The 19,940-nt window shown below is 43.1% G+C and overlaps 1 protein-coding gene across 1 annotated transcript; it reads left to right on the top strand.

Annotated features, from left to right (window-relative positions):
- Positions 1-637: 637 nt before the first annotated feature.
- LOC115056052 (sodium channel protein type 4 subunit alpha B-like) lies at positions 638-19,103 on the top strand. The gene is made up of 31 exons (XM_029522296.1): positions 638-867; positions 5,216-5,390; positions 5,478-5,615; positions 6,667-6,785; positions 7,049-7,138; positions 7,414-7,542; positions 7,674-7,759; positions 8,231-8,425; positions 8,512-8,572; positions 8,733-8,874; positions 8,980-9,183; positions 9,286-9,373; positions 10,568-10,782; positions 10,871-10,942; positions 11,016-11,117; positions 11,202-11,549; positions 11,759-11,957; positions 12,621-12,727; positions 12,812-12,857; positions 12,941-13,095; positions 13,455-13,628; positions 13,837-13,941; positions 15,420-15,704; positions 15,951-16,004; positions 16,083-16,220; positions 16,412-16,513; positions 17,158-17,428; positions 17,519-18,131; positions 18,329-18,473; positions 18,543-18,620; positions 18,802-19,103. Exons 1-31 carry the CDS (start codon positions 779-781, stop codon positions 18,940-18,942), a joined length of 4,866 nt encoding a protein of 1,621 aa, XP_029378156.1. The 5' UTR covers positions 638-778; the 3' UTR covers positions 18,943-19,103.
- Positions 19,104-19,940: the final 837 nt, after the last annotated feature.

Genomic DNA, 19,940 nt, shown 5'->3' with positions numbered 1-19,940 from the left:
AGTTACATAGTTACAGTAGCCCTCTGTCCTACAATGTAATTACCTGTTTGGTAAATGATAGTATAAAATCCAAAAAGGTTTAGTGCCCCTGTCAGGAGCCGCTGTTCTAAGGAAAAGAGCAGCGGATGGTTCGGAGGGAGAACAGAGCCCTGACCCTGCAGAGTGTTGTCATTGGTCAGACCCTGTGACGGCCTGGACACCTGTATAGGTGGACCCTGTCACCACACACTGACAGCTGGGATTGGCGCCACGCCCTATCCCATCCTGCACACAGTGAGGTACACAAAGGGGAAAGATGGGTGGATGGGCATGTGAGTGTGTTGATCAGATGAATGTCGCCAGTGTAGTAAAGACAGTCTTCATTTGAGAGACAGTGACATGATTCTTTCCTTCTCATCATGACTAAGCTGTGTGCGTGTGTCTTTATGTGTGTAGTTGTGTGAACCACTTTAGAGACACTTGCACAACAGGAAGTTTGAAAGAATGTTTCTGGGAATTTCTTTGTGTGTGTGTGTGTGTGTATGTGTGTGTGTGATGAAAAAGCCCAGAGCAAGAGAGCAGAGACATGTAGAGCCATAGTTAGCCACATTACACTTCACACAAACAGCTGTTACTGTCGTGACAGTAACACAGTGGGACTGTGATGATCCTGCTGGTATGTGACTCTGGAAGTGAAGATAAAAACAGAGAACAGGATGAGACCCCAGATAACTGAAGACTGAACACAGACAGACAGAGACAGAGACAAAAGTGAGACAGGAGAAGGACAAGCAGGACAATGTCATTTTTTGAGTTTTGGAGGAGTCGGGACTCAGGGGGAGCACTTCTGAAGAGGACCAATCAGCTGAGACTTCCTCCTACACAGCTGTAAGTCAGATTTGCACAGGTGTGTGTGTATGTTTGGAGACAGAGTGTGATTTTATCTTTGGTGTACTGTTCTTATAAAACTAATCTCTGACCTCAGTCACCATAATTTTCTTAAGAGTTGACACCCAAACAGTACCACCGAAACTACACAAAAGAAAAAAATTGAATGACCTCCAAAAGGAGGGAAGGATGATGACCCAGTCAGGATAGATAAACATGGGAAAGAAGGGAGGATAAAAAATAAGATGAGGATTCACTGCTGGGAGACCATTAAATTTGGTGGTCGTAGCCACAAATCAATCTTAACTGCTCAGACAAGTCAGACATGTGTAATCAAATGCCAGGTCAAAAACCATAACACCACTGGGACCAATCTTGTGGAGGAAGGCCATGAAGCAGGACAGGATGTGAACAACCTTCAGGTGGAAATATTCAAAATGAGTTGCCTTCCCAGAAGGTTCAAACAGCAAAAGTCCAATAAAACTGATGAACGGAAGTTTGAAGTTTGGTGAAATCTTATATGAGGAGAAATGGGAAAGTGGCTGGGTGTTTCCTTCACATCCAATGGTGGAGAGAGATGGCAAAAACTCAAATCTGTCTGTGAAGGTTCTCAGCCATCCAGGTCATCCTTGGAGCCTTGGAATGTTTGTTAGGAAGCAACTGGACTTCTTCATGTTGTTTGACGATGTTTCACCCGTCATCCAAAAGGCTTCTTCAGTTCTGAAGGTAAGTGCGGGACACCCAGGTATTTAATCCAGAGGGGATGGGGATGTGGGGGGGCAAATCAACAAAATCACCGTTACAGAGAACGTAAGTGAAGACACCCACCCTGGGGGTAGGTCCTCTGGCTAGGCATCATGTGAGCTGTTAAGGTCACATGTTCCTGCAACACCTGCTGGTCCCATATCTTCATGAATTCTGTACTACAGCTCAACTCCATGAACTTCATGCCGCAACATGTTCCTAACCCACCTCCCCTCCATGCCTATCTCGCTGTCACTCTCTCTCTCTCTCCCATTCTCAACCCAACCGGTCGAGACAGATGCCCAAGGTTTCTGCCTCTTAAAGGAAGTGTTTCCTTGCCACTGTCGCCAAGTGCTTGCTCATCGGGAGGATCTGTTGGGTGTCTTTAAATAAATTTAGAGTTTGGTCTCGACCTGCTCTATATGTAAAGTGCCTTGATGTAACTTTGTTATGATTTGGCAATATACAAATAAATCTGATTTGATTTGGGTTAGGGTTATTTTGATTTAGATGAGCTCCTGCCCCTCTGTCCTAGTTTCCCCAAGATGTCACATGGCTCCAGGTGTGTGTGATGGTTAAACTACCTGGGGAGGGCGCCCAAGACAGGGTTAGGGTTAGGGTTAGATGGTCTCTTTTACTCCTCTTTCATCTGTCTTCTCTGTCCAGAGCGTGGACATCGGAGACCTCAAAAGAGTGACATTTCTCCTTAGGAGGTGGCCTCCTGTGTTTTGCCATGCATCGATGGAGGGGCTGTTTGGTCAGAGCGCTCCTCTGTGCATTGAACTGCGTACACAACGTTACTGAGTTTGTGTCTGGGTATTTTGTCATTGGGCTGGTCTCTGTCGTCTGTCGTCGACAGACCTGCCACATACAGTGGATATAAAAAGTCTACACACCCCTGTTCAAATGCCAGGTTTTTGTGATGTAAAAAATGACACCAAGATAAATAATTTCACAACTTTTTGTACCTTCAATGTGACCTATAAGCTATACAATCTAATTGAAAAACAAAGTGAAACCTTTAAAGGGGAAAAAATAAAAAATAAAAAACTTAAAATAACGTGGTTGCATAAATATGCACAACCTTAAACTAATTCTTTGTTGCAGCACCTTTGGCTTTTATTACAGCACTCAGTCTTTTTGGTTAGGAGTATATCAGCGTGGCACATCTTGATCTGGCAATATTTGCAGATCAGAGGCTTTCATTGCAAAACCTCTCGAAATCTGAGAGATTGCTAGGGCATCTCCTGTGCACAGCCCTCTTCAGATCACCCCACAGATGTTCAAATGGATTCAGGTCTGGATTCTGGCTGGGCCATTCCAAAACCTCAATCTTATTCTGTTGAAGCCATTCTTTTGTTGATTTGGATGTCTGCTTTGGGTCATTGTTGTACTGAAAGTTCCTCTTCATCTTCAGCTTTCTAACAGAAGCCCAAAGGTTTTATGCCAACACTGACTGGGATTTGGAACTGTTCATAATTCCCTCCACCCTGACTAAAGCCCCAGTTCCAGCTGAAGAAAAACAGCCCCAAAGCATGATGCTACCACCACCATGCTTCACTGTAGCCATGGTGTTCTTTTGATGATGAGCCGTGTTGTTTTTGTGCCAAATATACTTTTTGGAATTATGGCCAAAAAGTTCGACCTTGGTTTTATCGGACCATAACACATTTTCCCACGTGCATTTGGGAGATGTCAAATGTCTTTTTGCAAAATGAAGCTGGGCTTGGATTTTTTTCTTTGTAAGATAAGGCTACCCTACTCCATAGCCCAGACATATGAAGAAGATGGGAGATTGTTGTCACATGTACTACACAGCCAGTACTTGCCAGAAATTCCTGCATCTCTTTCAATGTTGCAGTTGGCCTCTTGGCAGCCTCCATGACCAGTTTTCTTCTCATCTTATCATCAATTTTCAACCCACGTCCTGTTCTTGTTAATGTCACTGTTGTGCCATATTTTCTCCACTTGATGATGACTGTCTTCACTGTGTTCCATGGCAGATCTATTTCCTTCAAAACTCTTGTACCCTTCACCTGACTTATCTCATCTTTGAACAATGAGATCCCTCTGATGCTTTGGAAGCTCTCTGCGGACCATGACTTGTTCTGGAAGATGTGGCTACAAAAATGTCAGGAAAAGCCTACTAAAACAGCAGAAATATATTTGGGGTTAATCAGGGGCACGTTAAATGGTGACGGGTGTGATGACTCCAATTTAACATCAGTTTGAATGGAATTGGTTAAATCTGAACACAGCCATATCTCCAGTTATAAGAGGGTGTGCACACATTATCTCAGTTGTTTATTTTTGCTTCACCTCCCTGAAAGATTTTAGTTTGTTTTTCAATTGCATTGTACAGGTTATAGGTCACATTAAAGGTGGAAAAAGTTATTAAATTATTTATCTTGATGTCATTTTTTTACATCACAAAAACCTGGCATTTGAACAGGGGTGTGTAGACTTTTTATATCCACGGTGTGGGATGACAATGTTCTTCCATTTTTCACTTTCTGCCTTGGGTAGCACCTTTTGGACAATTTGACAAACTTCGGATTGCGACATGTCTGGAGTGCTGTCTTCATGTGTGTAAATTCCTTCTGTTTTCCCTCTGTGCTTGAGGGAACTTTCAAGAATCAACTTCAGTTCATTCAAGGCTCTTTGAAGAGGAAACCCATTGGTTATGTTTCATAGAACATGATTTCAAGTCCAAAGTACTGAGAGAGAGAAGACAGACCTGTGTGTAGTATCCGCACAACCCTCACAGTTGGTCCAGAATTTTCTGGTGTGATCTTTAATTAGCCCAAAGACACGTGTACCTCTGATGCGCACCAACATGTGCTGGATCCCCATCATGCCCATAATGCTTCCTAAGAGATTTCTGGATCTCAAAAATATACTTCAACTCTGTTATTCTCCTTCTCAACTAATCAAATCTAATCAAATCAGATTTATTTGTATAGCACCAAATCATAACAAAGTTACATCAAGGCACTTCACATATAGAGCAGGTCTGGACCAAACCTTTTATAAAATGATTTAAAGAGACCAACAGATTCCCATCTTACTATGTCCCTACAATGAATGTGGTCTGTTGTCAAGATCCAGGTTGCTGGTGGAACCAGCTCCTGAAGTCTATCAGAAAAGGGATGTCCATCTCTGTCTTCCTCTTGAAAGCTCACCTCTTCAGAGACAAACTGCTCTCTTAAAACCTGATCTAGTCTCATTTGCTCATTTGTTGAATTGCGTTGAGTTGAAGTGGTTTATTTAATTTACAGTGCAGAAAATTGTACGTCTCTCTTCATTCTTGTCCTCCACCTCCCTGTCAATTGTCAGTCCTGCTCCATACTTTTGCTGCAGCCTTCGTCATCTTTGTTGCCATGGCTACTGCCTCTGGGTGAAATACAATATATCAGGACTGTCGCCAGAGACATTAGGTGTAAAAGTATGGAAACTACAAAGGTTTACATGTACAGCTTTACTTGAAGAGAGGGGCCACGGCTTTGTCACTCATCTCCATCATCAACATGATAATCCCTCAGAGTTTCATCAAACTTCCATTCTTGATGCTCTTTTTAAAATATCCTTTGCTTCCACCCCACAGAAAGTGGTTGCAAGACAGTGCAGTTCGCGCAGAGTTGCACAATGACAGCCTGGCATCTCTGCTGCCTCCTGTTGCTACAGAGGTCTTCAGACGCTTCACACCAGCCTCGCTGGAGGAGATCCAACAGCGCCGAGGTGCTGAGGAAACAGGGCAACAGAAGAGGAAGAAAAGAGAGGTACTGAGCGCCAACAGCTATCAGTCATAAAGAACAGCACAGAACAGCTTTGACTTGTAAAACTGCATCCTACTCTTTCATTGACAGGTAGAAGTGAAAGACCCACACAAACAAGCCACTCACTTAGAGGCCGAGATGCCCCTCCCCTTCATTTATGGAGACCCTCCCCCTGAGCTTCTTGGCACGCCGCTGGAGGACCTGGATCCCTTCTACCAATCAAAAAAGGTATTAAAAGTATTGATCAGTTCCACAGATACTGCTAGTTGACCACATGTCACGAATCAGCTTGGGCACCATAAAAAAAAACCCAAAACAAAACGATCCTAATCATCCCCAAATTCTGAGATCTCATCAGATGTAAGCAAAAGATGGATTCCACCAGAACCCTGATTAGACAGCATTTGCCAGCTTTGTAAAGCTTCACATTTGTTCCTGACATGATCAGTTCTCTGGTCCCAGAGATTTTATACTGTCTGTATTCACTCTGATGATCTTTGTGGTCATAAGCAGTGTGATGGAGCTGAACAGGAAAAACCAATGAGACCAATGAGAAAGGAAACACTTCAGTCAATGGTATTGCCACTCACTCTGTCATCCAGGTCTGAGTTTGGCAGATCACAGATCAGCTCACAGACCACAGAGCAGTTCTCTCTGTGGGACTGGTGTCATTTCAAACATTTAGAGGGGCCAGGAAGTGACCAACGGAACTGCTACGTCCTCTGAGCTGCTCAGAATTCAATCTTTGAATGTTGAAGCTTAAAGAGCAAAAAACACAGTTGACTGACTTCTACTCAGTTACAGTTTTATAATTTGTTATTGTCAGTGACAATGTTGCAGCGTTACACACAGTGACAGTGTTAAATCAAATCAAATGTATTTATATAGAGCCAAATTCTAACAGTTACAGAGATACATGAATGGATGGAGAGAAAACGGGAGCAGGAGGAGAGACAAAGCAATAAAAAATAAAAGCAAAATGTACAGTTATTACAGTAAGTGACAGTCTTATAGTGTTACAGTTAGTTGTAGTTTTACACACAGTTAAAGTGTTACCATGGGACAGAACTGCTCCAAAATGAAATTGGGAATTTTGTGAATCTCTGATCTGATCTGAGTCACTAACCCTCAGACAAAATAGAAATAAAAACAAATGAATGAAGTTCACAGTTTTGATACATGGAGTTTTCCTCACCAAACTATAATAAAAAAAAAATCATCAACTGAAAGCCTCCCGGTGAACCCGTGACTTCTGACTCTTGACTTGTGTGTGCTGCAGACTTTCATCGTTCTGAGCAAAGGAAACCTCCTGCACAGGTTTAATGCTGAGTCGGCATGTTACCTGCTGAGTCCGTTCAGTCCCGTTCGGGCCATGACCATCAGGATCTTCACTCACTCATATCCTTCACGATGTCTGTTTTCCATCTTTTCATTTTTTATGTTTTTTTTCCATCTTTTGATGCTTTTCATCTCTTTAATGTAGCTTTTTTTGATCTCTTCAATGTTGTTCTTAACTCTCTGAGGTTTGTTTTCCGTCTCTTTCCAGATCCTTTAGTCTTACTGTGTGGTCTTTTTATGTCTTTTCTGCCTATTGACTTGACAGAATTTCAGGCTGTTTGCTGATGGATGACAGTTGATTTTTTGTTCCTTAAAACTGAAACGTTGTTCAGTTTCTTCATCTTGTTGACAATCCTGGCCAACTGTGTGTTCATGACAATACCTTTGCCTTCAGAATGGAGCAATACTGCAGAGTAAGGAAACACACACACAACACACACATAACTGTGGTGAGTGACAGCATGACTCTGGAATGTACAGACAGAAATCCTCAGATTCAGAAACAAAAAGTCAGTGTCTCCAGCCCCAGAGGACAAAGTCAAAGGTCACAGGTCATTTCCTGGGGGGGTGCATGAAAATTTCAGTGGACATTTCTTGGTAACGACATCATCACTGTAGCTCCTTCACAGTGGTTTAGTTTAGTGTTGTGTTGTAGTTTTTAAAGGCCGGTTCTTGGCTGTGTGAGCAGGTACGTGTTCATCGCCATCTACATGTTCGAAGTTCTCATCAAGATTCTGTCAAGAGGCTTCGCCATTGGACGCTTCACCTTCATCAGAGACCCCTGGAACTGGCTGGACCTCATGGTCATCAGCACCACGTAACAATCGACACACACCTATCAACTGTCAACACACAACAGACTACATCAATATGCAACTATCTACACACACCAGACAACTATGAAATGAATATGATGTCATAATGAGGATGACTGTGTGTGTGTTTCAGGATCCTCACAGAGTTTGTGTATTTGGAGAAAGTAAGGGTTGTGAGCACAATTTGCAGAGTTCTCAAGATCATCCCAGTCTTCCCAGGTCAGTGTGTGTCTGTTTGTGTCACTGTGTGTGTCTCTCTGTTGAAGGTCCTCATGAATTCCATACTACAGCATCATCTCCATGAACTTCATGCAGCATCATGTTCCTGCCTACACCTGTTTTGAATGTCCCCTTCTCCTGCTCTCATTCTCTCCCTACTCCCCCCTCGCTCTTGCTCTCTCTCTCTCAACCCAACCGGTCGAGGCAGATGCCCCCCCACCCCCAAGCCTGGTTCTGCCCGAGGTTTCTGCCTCTTAAAGGAAGTTTTTCCTGCTCATGGGGGGATCTGCTGGTCTCTTTAAATAATTTTATAAAAAGTTTGCTCCAGATCTTCTCTATATCTAAAGTGCCTTGATATAACTCTGTCTATGATTTGGCGCTTTATAAATAAATCTGATTTGATTTCATTTGACTTGAAGGTGAGCATGCAGGAGTTAATCTATCACTCTTTGCCTCTTCCACACTCATCAGGCATGAAGAGGACTGTTGGAGCTCTGATCCAATCAGTGAGGAGGCTGAGTGAAGTCATCGTCGTGTCAGGAGTGGTTCTCATTTTCTTGGCTCTGATGGGTCAGCAGATCTTTATGGGAAGCCTGAGACAGAAATGTCTGATTTGGCCCCTGAACCTCACGGATATGCCGTTCAGCGTGATCTTCAAGGATGCTTGTAGGACGATGACAACCACCTGTCTGTCTTTCTGACCACCTGTCTCTCTGTCTGACTACCTATCTGTCTGTCTACCTGTCTCACAGCGAACTATTACTACGTTCCCAGGGAGATGGACGCTCTGGTTTGTGGAAACTTGTCTGGTTGGTGAGTTCCTCTGAATGATGGTGCTGCATTCACTGATACTTAAGTTGTTTAGCCCAGCCCTGACCTGTTTTACTGTCTTGAATCTAACACAGCTGTGTGGTTGTGTTAACTGTGTTGCTTTAAATGCATCAGTGATGATATAAGGTGATGATATGTTCAGGGACTGTCCGGAAGGTTACACCTGTATGAGGTCGCTCACCAACCCAAACCGTGGCTTCACCAGCTTTGATGGGTTTGGATGGTCCGTGCTGTCTGTCCTCAGACTCCTCACGCAGGACGGCTGGGAGAAACTGGTCCTGCTGGTCAGTGAGCACACAGACAGAGACCTGTCTGTCTCGCATCTGTCTCAACTTTTTGCCTCTCAGCTGTTTCCCCTGTCTGTCTCTCTTCTGTGTGTCTAAATGCAGATGGTAAAAGCAGAGGGTAGATTCTATCCCATCTTCGTTCTCCTCGTCTTCATGAGCTCTTTCTTCATCCACGGCCTCATTGTGTCAGTAGTCGCCTTGGTTACCGTTGAACAGGACAAGCGTGACGTTGCCAAAGCCAAACAGAGAGAAGAAGAGTTCCTTCATATTAAAGAGGTGATAAAGAGGAGGGAGGAAGAAGAGGAGGTGAGTGTTGGAAACAGATAATGTTGGTCCTTATTATTATCGTTACATCATAAATTATGGCACTAATCATGTCTGTATGTGTGTGTCTGTGTGTTGTCACAGCAGGTTGCACAGGAGCTTTGTGAAGAACAACATTCAGCACCACAGAAGAAGATTTTATCCTCTGTATTAAAGAGCCATTCCAGTGGAGGTAGTCACATACACACACCCTGCATCAGGCCATGACTCATGTGGACTTGGGGCAGCATAGAATCGCAGAATGACACTAAATGAAACTTTAATGAGTCAATTTGCTTTACAGACATTAGTCCACTACACACAATTTACGAAAAAAAAACCCATGCACAGTACAGAAGAACAACACTCCAAGTAGTACGGGACCACTACACTGTCATGGTGGATCACTGATATTAAAAACCCAGCAGCTGCTGGAATAAAGGAAGCCTCTTCTGTTCATACAGCATTTTGGAACGTTTGCACTGATGCTAGTGACTGAAACTTATCATCCAGAGGATGCTGAGGATTCAGAGCAAAGCCCTTTACCTTTGAGACTCTAATACTTATATTGGTCCACAGCTACGGACATAATGGACTTGGAGCTGGAATAGAAGAATCAGAGATAAACTGCAAACTCCTCAATAAACATTTCTTAAGTTGATTTGGAGGAAAGATCAGTCACACCAAACAAAAAATTCAGTGAGGACCATTCGACGATTTTGTTCTGTACCATGCATAACACCCACAGAATCACAGAATAACAGAATCATCGGCATATTTTAGGATGCTGACCCATGTTACAATTACATAAAAGTCTGTGAGTGTGGCTGAATCTAGTTAAAAGCAGAAGAAAAATAAATGTAAAAAGCAATGTGTGTCATTATTTCCCTCCAGGTGTCAGGACTAATGTCCATGTGATCATCATGTGCCACTTCAACCAAATGATGTTTATTTGTACATTAGGTTGGAGTTTTCAGTGATATGAGGACTTTGTTAGCGATATTGTGGCCATGATTCATTCGGAGAAATTTGAGTTACACGTATCTACTACACCAGCATTGTCCCATAAACAGGACAAGGTCCTCATCAGCAACACTGGCTTTGTTTCAGCCATGCCATTTGCCCCATTCATTCCCCTCTCTCTATCTCTCCCCCATTTAGCCAGGGTTTTTCTGTTTGTGTAGATTAGATGATTGTGTCACTGTCAGGTTCATGTTATTTATCAGCTGCTGAGTTCAATAAGAGCAAACTGGTCCACATGTGAACTGTCCTCTGGTCTACAAGTCTGGACTCCTGAGTTGAAGTAAAATTGGAACTCCTTCAGCCTGAATTGATCAAACTTGCCATTGAGACATTGTCTCAGTTGAATAACAGCTATGTGTTTCAGAGCTGGAGGACCAGAAGTTGTGTCCACCACGTTGTCTGAGGTGGAACTGCTGTGACTGTTGGCGGCGACTTAAATGGCAGTTCAGTGCTTTCGTCACAAACCCGTTCTTTGACTTGGGGATCGCCATCTGCATCATCCTCAACAGCTTCTTCATCTCCATGGAACATTATCCAATGTCTCCGGTATATGAGGAGCAGCTGGTCATAATGAACCTGGTTAGTGTTGAAGAAACACAGGTGTATTGAACAGGGCGTGTCCTGACCCTGACTCCTGACCTGTGACCCATGACCCTCTCCTCTGCAGGTCTTCGTAGCAATCTTCACAGTTGAAATGCTCCTCAGAATTGTGACCATGGACCTGTATGGTTACTTCCAGGTGAAATTTTTAGTTTTTGTTGTTGTTTGTTACCATGGAAACATGTATGATTATTCCGCTGCTATGGTTACAGGAGGGCTGGAACGTCTTTGATAGCGTCACTGTCGCCATCAGTCTGCTGGAAATCAGCACGGCAGACATCGAGGGCTTCAGTGCATTGCATATCTTCCGTTTGGTCAGTGTGGCATCATCATCATCATCATCATCATCATCTTCCATTGTCTAATCTTCACCTTATCCTTGTCCGTCTCTTGTCCAGATGAGAATGCTCAGGTTGGCCCGGTGGTGGCCAACACTCCACATGCTGATGAAGATCATGTTGATTTCAGTCCGGGCCCTGAGGAATATGACTGTAGTTCTGTTTGTCATGGTCTTCCTCTTCACTGTTGTTGGCAGGCAGCTGTTTGGGAAGGACTATGAACAATGTCTTTGTCACATTGATGTCAACAGTTCTTGGCACATGTGCGACTTGTTCCACACATTTGTCCTCGTCTTCAGGATCCTGTGCGGGGAGTGGATTGAATGCCTGTGGGACTGTATGGCGGTCTCAGGTCAGGCCAGCTGTTTGATCTTCTTCGCGGCAGTCCTTGTCATTGGACACCTGATAGTAAGTCTTTCTCTGTCTTCCTGTCTGACATGAGAAGGGTAGCTGCAGCTACAGACAGATCCAGATCTGGGCCCAAGATCAGGGCCTGGGCTGGTTTAAATCTTGAAGAGTGAAACAGTAATATTAGCCCGGATTTGTCACCCATCTATTTCTGGCCTTGCTGTAAGCTGTGAATGTGTTTTTCCTTAATGTACCTGGTTTTGTTTCAGGTTCTAAACCTTTTCTTGAGCTTGTTACTGAGCTCGGCCACTACTGACAGTCTGATAGCTCTAACAGAAAAAAGAAAAGACAACGCGCAGAAAGCCGTAAACCAGATCAAAGATTTTGCAGCTGGGACCAGAACCTGGATCTTGGCACGTATCTGGACTTTGTGTGGAAAGAAGAAGCACATCAACAGGGTCCACAAAGGCAAGTCTTTGTACTCATTCTAGCAACAGAATATGGACTCCAGGATTTGTATTCACAAAACGTCTTCATCTCCTAAGTCTCTAACTGGAGGTCTGTACTTCAGCTGATGCTGATGCAGCAAAAAACAGGAAACACAGTGTGACTCTGCTACTATGACAACAGCGATCTTGCTCTAAGAAACACAGTGATTAGTTGATGACAGATTAGCCTGTACTAGCGAGATTACAAACAACAACAAGCTGTACCTTTACATGGTGTACCTGGGACACTACAGCTGCCTCAATCCACCACCACCACCTGAATGTTGCCAGTATGATTTGCTGTTTCCCAACTCGTGGTCACGGTGGATCAATCTATGTCTGTGATCAAGCCTAGTTGTCTGAAGCCACAAAGTTGCTTCATTCTTCTACAGCTACTGAACATGGGAGTCCTATGAACACACCACTAGTGTGGGGTCAGAGGTCATTCACTTTGTGGAGAATGGAGAGGTTGACAACAGCTCTCCAGGTAGCAGTGCTGTAAGGCACTGGTCAGCAGCTTTGCAGCTGTTTTTAGTCTGAAGATATTTTGTGAATACAAGTCCTGATTCCTGCTGTAGATGATGACTGAAAATTGATGGTTGTATTATTCCTAGTATTTCATTTGTTCATTTATGTTCATAAGTGGATGGCAGTGTGAAAGACAACAAGGAGTACCTGGGCCTGACCTTTGTGACCTCAGAGCAGTCTGTGTCACAGATCCCTGAAAATGGGGAGGAGGAGAAAAAACAAGTAAATGATTTTTTTTTTCGTCAACTTCAAGTCAATTAATGTTATAATTGTTCATTAAAAAAGTTCATGAATTTTTGTTTTCAGCAGAATGAAGAAACTTTAGACACACCTGAAGACTGCTGCTGTTCTAGTATGAACAACCTAACCTTTCTTCTAACATCCTTAGATGGTGTGTTAAAGATTTCTGAGTGTCTGTGCATGTGTGTGTTTCAGGTTGTTACCATTGCTGTCACTTCCTGGATTTAGACCCATCCCAAGGCAAAGGGAGGGTCTGGTCTATCTGCAGGAGAGCCTGTTTTGCCATCGTACAGCACAAATATTTTGAGAACTTCATCATCTTCATCATTGTCCTGAGCAGTGCAGCTTTGGTGAACACACACTCATGATGTAATCACTCAGTATTGAGCTAATCTGTGAGCAGCTGGTTTTCACCTGCTCTTATTTTATGTTCCTCAAAACAACTTCCTGTCCTGGTGGATTTCTGACGGGGGATTCTGGGTAAAGTTAACCAGCAGCTCAGCGTTGAACCTGTTTGTCATAATAATCACCTTTACTCACCGAAAAAGTACCAAAAAGTATTCTGGACTCACTTTGGACCACAATCCCTTAGAGCAGTTTACCAAAGCTCTGGTTGGCTGGATAGCTGCAGGGCAGCTCAAAGGGGACACCTGGTCAGTCAGTGGGGGGTAACAATGGGGACAAGCGGTAACAGTGTGTATGTGTCCAGGTGTTTGAGGATATTCACCTACAGCAGCGTCCAGCCTTACTGATAGTCCTGGACACAGCAGACCAGGTGTTCACCTACCTGTTCTTCTTGGAGATGCTTCTCAAGTGGATGGCGTTTGGATTGAAGAAGTACTTCAGCAGCACCTGGTGCTGGCTGGACTTCCTCATCCTGGCTGTAAGAACACATCAATAACTCTGATTAATGTCTTGGCTCAGTTCCATATGCAGCCTCTTCCTCTCCTGGAGCTGAACTTAGTTCTAATTATAATACTAGTAATGGTACTAATAATAATTATTATTAATGCATGAAGGTTTATCATTCATTAACACTCAACCGGTATCATATTAATATTATGAATGTATTTTTTTAATGCCATCACCAGGTAACTCTGATTTCACTGACTGGAAACATGCTGGGTTACTCCGAGCTGAGGACTCTGAGAGCTGTGAGGCCCCTGAGGGTCTTGTCCCGTTTCCAGGGCATCAGGGTAAGATCAGAAAAAACTGACAGACGTACAAACACTGCTACAGCTACAGTCAGACAAATAGTGACTGTCTGTCTCTCTCTCTCTCTCTCTCTCTCTCTGAGTACATGCAGGAGTGAAAGATGATGAAAGTGTGTGTCTTTTCTATCTGTTGGTGTTGATTGTAGGTAGATTTATCATCGTGGTGGGTTAATGTGTTGTGGGGTGGTTTTGTTCCTGGTAAGAACTTGGAGTCATGCAGACTCGTGCAGTCGGAGGTGATATGGGGTTAAACTCAATCTGACTGTAAATTGTTCTGTGGAGGATTGCATTTTGGTGATCGGTGAGATTGTGGGTTATGACAGCGTACATCTAGAATGAATAATGGAGTCGTCATTTTCCTGGATAGCATTGATCAAGTCAGCGTGATTGTTGAGCAAGGTATGGTGATAAAGGACACTTTTGTTCAGGTTGTGCTGCTAGTTAATCCAGCCAAAGATAATTTTGTCCAAAGTCCCCCTTTTCATTAGCAATGAAATGTTAAAGAGAGATTTAATGAGACACGGACAATTAATGTCTCCAATTAAAATCATTTATTTGGATTGTAAATCTCCTCATCTGAAGCAAGTTGTTTCCTTCAGAAGCTAGGTCTTTGGGATTCTGAAGAACAACACTGAGGAGTCAAACTTGGTCCTTAAATTCAGAGTGGATGATTTTGATTATGCTGTGTATGCAACTGCGGCTTCTGCTGGTTCCACTGCAGCTGGTCTAAGTGTTAATGGTTTGGGTGCTACTGGTGAAGCTAGACCAGTAGACGTTGCTGATCCAGTTTCTGAGGGTCTGGGTGTTGTTGTTTCTACTGGTTCTACTGGTGAAGGTGCTGTTGTGGAGGTCAGTGAACAGTCACACACAACAGTGACAGAGTGAAGCCACCGACCTGCAGTGGAGGGTTGCGCATGGTATCGTAGCAGTTAACGCTTTTGTTTCCTTCATTAATTCTGATATTAATCATGAGTGTCCATTTTGCAGAAGCCGTGAAACTGTTTTCCATTGTTTCATGGAGTGCTGTTGACTGCTGCCACTCTTTTCTATGCTTGGGAATGTTTTTGGTTTGTTTGGTGAAACTTTCTCTAAACACATGTTCATTCTTGGCTACAGGTACTGTAGGAGGACAAAAGACCAATGCCAGCTTCTTAATTTCATTCTGGGAATGGCAAAGATGGCTGTCTATATGAGCAGGAGAAACAGACTGGAGAACCAAAACTTTAACAAAAGTTAAAGTTTGTTTAAAAATTGATTTAAATTATTAGAAAATGATGCAGCATTTAGAAAAAGATCATCTTTGGAAGTGTACTGAAATTAATTGGATTCTGTGAATCCTTGTTTTGTTGGCTGTGTCATGTTTAACAATGTATTTTTTAATAAAGCATTGTTAAATCTCAATCTCTCTCTTTCTCTCTGTCTCTCTCTCTGTCTCTCTCTCTGGGCCTGTCTGTCTGTAGGTGGTGTTACAGACTCTGTCTGTCACGCTCCCATCCATGTTTGATGCTCTGCTGGTTGTGTGGTTCATCTGGGCGATCTTCAGTGTGGTTGGAGTGAATCTTTTTGCTGGAAAGTTTCATTACTGTTTAAATGAGACGTCACAGGAGGTGAACGTCCACATGGATGTGAACAACAAGTCTGAGTGTATGTCTCTGATCATGGAAAATTTCAGTGAAGTCCGCTGGAAGAGTAGGAGGAACAACTTTGACAATGTGGGAGCAGGTTTCCTGTCACTGCTACATGTGGTCAGTCTGAACACTCAACAAAAAAACACGACAATAAGCTCACAGGACATTCACACAGGAAGTGAAAAACAAGCATCGAACACTGTGGTAGCTCCTCAGTAAAATGACGTGACACTGAACATGTCAGCAGCTGCTCCATCATATCTGTTTTACTCTGAAGTTTTCATGTTAACTTCCTGACTCCACTATTCGACACCATCATCAGACTTTAGAGAATCTAAAACTCTGTTCTTTTTTTTTCATCAGGCCACATTTTCAGGTTGGATTGATATCATGGATTGGGCTGTGGACACCACAGAGGTCAGGACTCCTGATGGTTAGACTGCTGCTCACACTTAAGTTCTGCTTCTGTACTAGTGTGTGTCTGTGTGTGCACAGGTCGAGTCTCAGCCAGTGTTTGAGAACAACCTGTACATGTACCTGTACTTCATCACTTTCATCATCATCGGCGTCTTCTTCCCCATCAACTTCTTCATCAGAGTCTTCATCAATGGACTGGTCCAGCAAAGACACAAGATACGTCTCCATGCAGACTGAGAGACAGACAGAGCGAGGGACAGGCAGACTGAGAAAGACTGAGAGAACGAGAGAGAGAAAGAGAGAGTGAAAAGAGAGAGAGACAGAGACAGGCTGTTACCATGAGGCGGTGAGCTGTGGAGGACACTGAGTGTCTCAGTGAGTTAACTGAAGTCTTCCTGTCTCTGTACTTTGGAAGGAAACTGGTGCTTCAGACGGAGCAGCAAAGAAGCTGCTGGATAGTGAAGAGGCTCACATCAGGGAAAGACCAGAACCTGGTCCCTCGTCCTCAGGTTGGTTCTCTGCTCCTTTGCAGGAAGCTATCAGACAGAGGTGACAAGTAACTAAGGTCAAATACTTCATTACTGTACTTAAGTAGGTTTTTCAGGTATCTGTACTTTACTTGAGTTTTTATTTTTCTGACGACTTTTTACTTTTACCTACATTTATACACAAAGATATGTACTTTCTACTCCTTACATTGTAAAAACAGGCTTGTAACCTCCACAGATGACGAAAAGACATATAAGCATATGTAAAAGACGTGACAAACTAGAGAGGGAAAGAGAGAGAAGAAGGCGGGGGGGACAAGTAACCAAGGGAAGAAGTCTAGTGAGAGAGGAGACGAAAGAGAGAGAACCAAGAACTTGTATTGTTGCAGAAATTATCAAAGGATGTATGTATTCATCAATGGAAAAAATTCATTTTTACTTTTTACTTTGAAAGTACATTTCAGAGCCTCTACTTTCTTATTTTTAGTTGAGTGAAGGAGTTGAATCAGTACTTCTACTTTTACCAGAGCATTTTTTACATCTATTTGTACTACTACTTGAGTACAGAATATGAGTACTTTCGGAACCTGTGCTATCAGATCTATTCCAGGACGTTCCTTGTTAATGTAATGGTGTGTGGTCTTACTAATCTTGCTCCCCCCAAGAATAAGTGCCAGGCTCTACTCTGTGACCTGGTGACCAAACCATCTTTTGAGGTCTTCATGAATGTGGTAATCTGCCTGAACATGGTTGCTCTGATGGTGGAGACAATTGATATGAGTGCACTTCAAGAAGAAATCCTGTACTGGGTCCACTTCACTTTCATCATTATCTTCTTTATCGAGTTCCTCCTGAAGATCATTGCTCTGAGAAAGCACTATTTCTTCTACTGGCTGAACATCTTCGACTTCATCATCATTACTGTGTCCATTGTGGGTGAGTTGTCATGAGAGTGTGTTACAATTTTTTTGGAGTTGTGTTAAAATAGATGTTTCAAATTTTTTCTTCCTTTTTTTTTTCTTTCAGGCATTTTCTTAGCTGACATCTTTGAAAAATACTTTATTAGCTCCAGCATGTTAGTTGTGTTCCGATTGTTTCATATAAGTCGTATCATCCACCTCATCCCCTGTGGCCAGAGAATCCAGAGCTTGCTTTTAGCTTTTGGGATGTCACTTCCTGCCCTCTTCAACATTTGCCTCCTCCTCTTTGTCTTCATGTTCACCTTTTCCATCTTTGGCATGTTCAACTTTGCCTTTATGAAGAAGGAGGTCGATATAAACAGTGTTCTGAACTTTGACACCTTTGTGAACAGCATGATGTCTCTGTTCACCATGACAACTATGACTGGATGGGACAGGCTGCTGTATCCCCAGCTCATCAAAATCCCAGACTGTGACCCGCTAAGTGAAAACCCAGGATTTTTTGTCAGAGGTGACTGTGGCTCTGGGACACTGTCCATCATTTTCTTTGCATCTTACATCACCCTGTCCATCCTGCTGGTGTTTCACATGTACCTTGCTGTTGTCCTGGAGACCTTCAACATGGACAACACAGAGAAATTGAGCGACAAAGACCTGCAGATGTTTTATGACACTTGGAAGAAGTTTGACCAAGATGCCTCTCAGATGATACCATACAGGTGAGTCAGAGAAAGCAGACTATGCAGTAGATCATGTCAGGAAATGCTCCACAACAGTGTCTGTGACGTCCAGAGTATTTCAAATTCTGGACTTTTTGAAGGATTTACTGTCAGATAAACTGAAATTCAGAATCAGGATCAGGATAGATCCAGCAGAGCAGGCTTGGGTAGACTCTGATGGCCTCTGTGATCTACAGCAAACTGTCAGAATTCTGCGACTCACTGCAGAACCCTCTGAGGATCCCCAAACCCAACAGCATCAGACTGATCCAAATGGATCTGTCGCTACTGCCAGGAGACCAGATCAACTGCTTGGACATCCTGCAGGCGCTCACAGCACAGGTGACATCATTATTGATGATCTTATTCTCTTACATCATTCATATTAATATTTTTATCATCTCTGTGCAGGCATTTGGTGAGTCAGTGGAGAAAAACTATCTCAAAGACAGAATGGAGCAAAATTTCAAGACCAGTAACTTCTCCAAGGTTCTATTCTTTAATAAAATTAATAGAATTTACTTTGCATTCAAGATTTCATTCACACACTGTTTGTGTGTGTTTAATTTTATTTTATATGTCTTATTTATCTCCATTCAATCAGTTATCAGATGAGTGTAGATGAAACGTTTGTCCCACCCTGAAATGACCATGCTCCTCTGTTTGTCAGGTGTCTGAGCCAATCAGCAGCACCCTGCGCCGCAGACAGGAGGAGGTGGCAGCGGCAGTGATCCAGAGAGCCTACAGGAAGCACCTGCAGGACAGAGATGGGGGGGTAGCAGCACCTGAAGAAGGGACTGCAGGTGTTTAAGGTTCCTCTCAGGGTGTCGCTCTGCTCTACGCCCCCACCCCACATCCTGCTGCATGATATATGATAGCCTTCTTCCTGTAATGGCAGCAATCCACCTTAAGAACAGAGACAGATCAGCAGACAACTGCCGCCCCCCCCCCCCAAAAAAAAAAAAAAAAAACCTCAATAACCTTCAATCACAGCTAACAGGAACTAATGACAGAGACCTCATATGTTTGAATACCTTCTGTACTTTAACCATTAAAAATGTAGTATTAGTGTCATATTCACACACACTCACACACTCATTAACCATTGTTAACCTTCAGGTTTATAAAAAACACCTTTTTTTATTTGTTCATTAACACCACTAATCATCAGACACACACACAGGCACACAGTTGGTGGTATTTTTCTGCAGACGTGAATACAGTGTGTGATGTGTCTGTTGTGTGTAAACTTTAAATTTATGTAAATAAAATCAATGAAGCAGAACAAGAAGTGTCTCGTCATAAAGGTTATTACAAGCATTCATTGTATGATGACATTGTGAGCCTGTTACCATGGTAACAAGGATCACCATACTTGTGTGGTAGTACTAGTGAAGGCACAGGTAACGAGCAGCAGGGGGCAGCATTGTCCTGGTAACCTGGACCTTGAATGTGACAGAGCAGTCGGAGGTCAAAGTGTCATTACCTTCATCATTTTCCTGTTTTCTCAACATTAGATCCAGTAGAAGTACTTATCCCCCAATCCCCTACTTCCCCACCCCCATAACAACCTCCTGCGCCATCATGACCCCTGACCTTTATCATTTTTAGGATTTTTGTTGATACCAGAGAAAAAGTGATGACATGACAGTTCATTGACATCTTGTGATCAGTGTTCAGTAAACGCAGTTGTGGTTACCCTACAGGGTTCAGGTTTTGATGCCTGGCCACTGATTGGCTTTTGGTGCCTCCTACTCAGCCAAGTTTACATTGTGCCATGTTTAAGTTCAGCTCTTTAGCAGCTGCTAC

The sequence above is a fragment of the Echeneis naucrates genome, chromosome 16 (genome assembly GCF_900963305.1).
Source record: "Echeneis naucrates chromosome 16, fEcheNa1.1, whole genome shotgun sequence".
Lineage (NCBI taxonomy): Eukaryota > Metazoa > Chordata > Actinopteri > Carangiformes > Echeneidae > Echeneis > Echeneis naucrates.
Note: the sequence above shows the minus strand (reverse complement) of the source record. Positions and strands in the feature narration are given on the sequence as shown.

Coding starts and splice junctions, on each gene's coding strand:
- LOC115056052 (XM_029522296.1), top strand. CDS start 779: ATGTCATTTTTTGAGTTTTGGAGGAGTCGGGACTCAGGGGGAGCACTT. Junction 5,391..5,477: donor AGAAGAGGAAGAAAAGAGAG/GTACTGAGCGCC, acceptor TTTCATTGACAG/GTAGAAGTGAAAGACCCACA. Junction 17,429..17,518: donor CATTACTGTGTCCATTGTGG/GTGAGTTGTCAT, acceptor TTTTTCTTTCAG/GCATTTTCTTAGCTGACATC.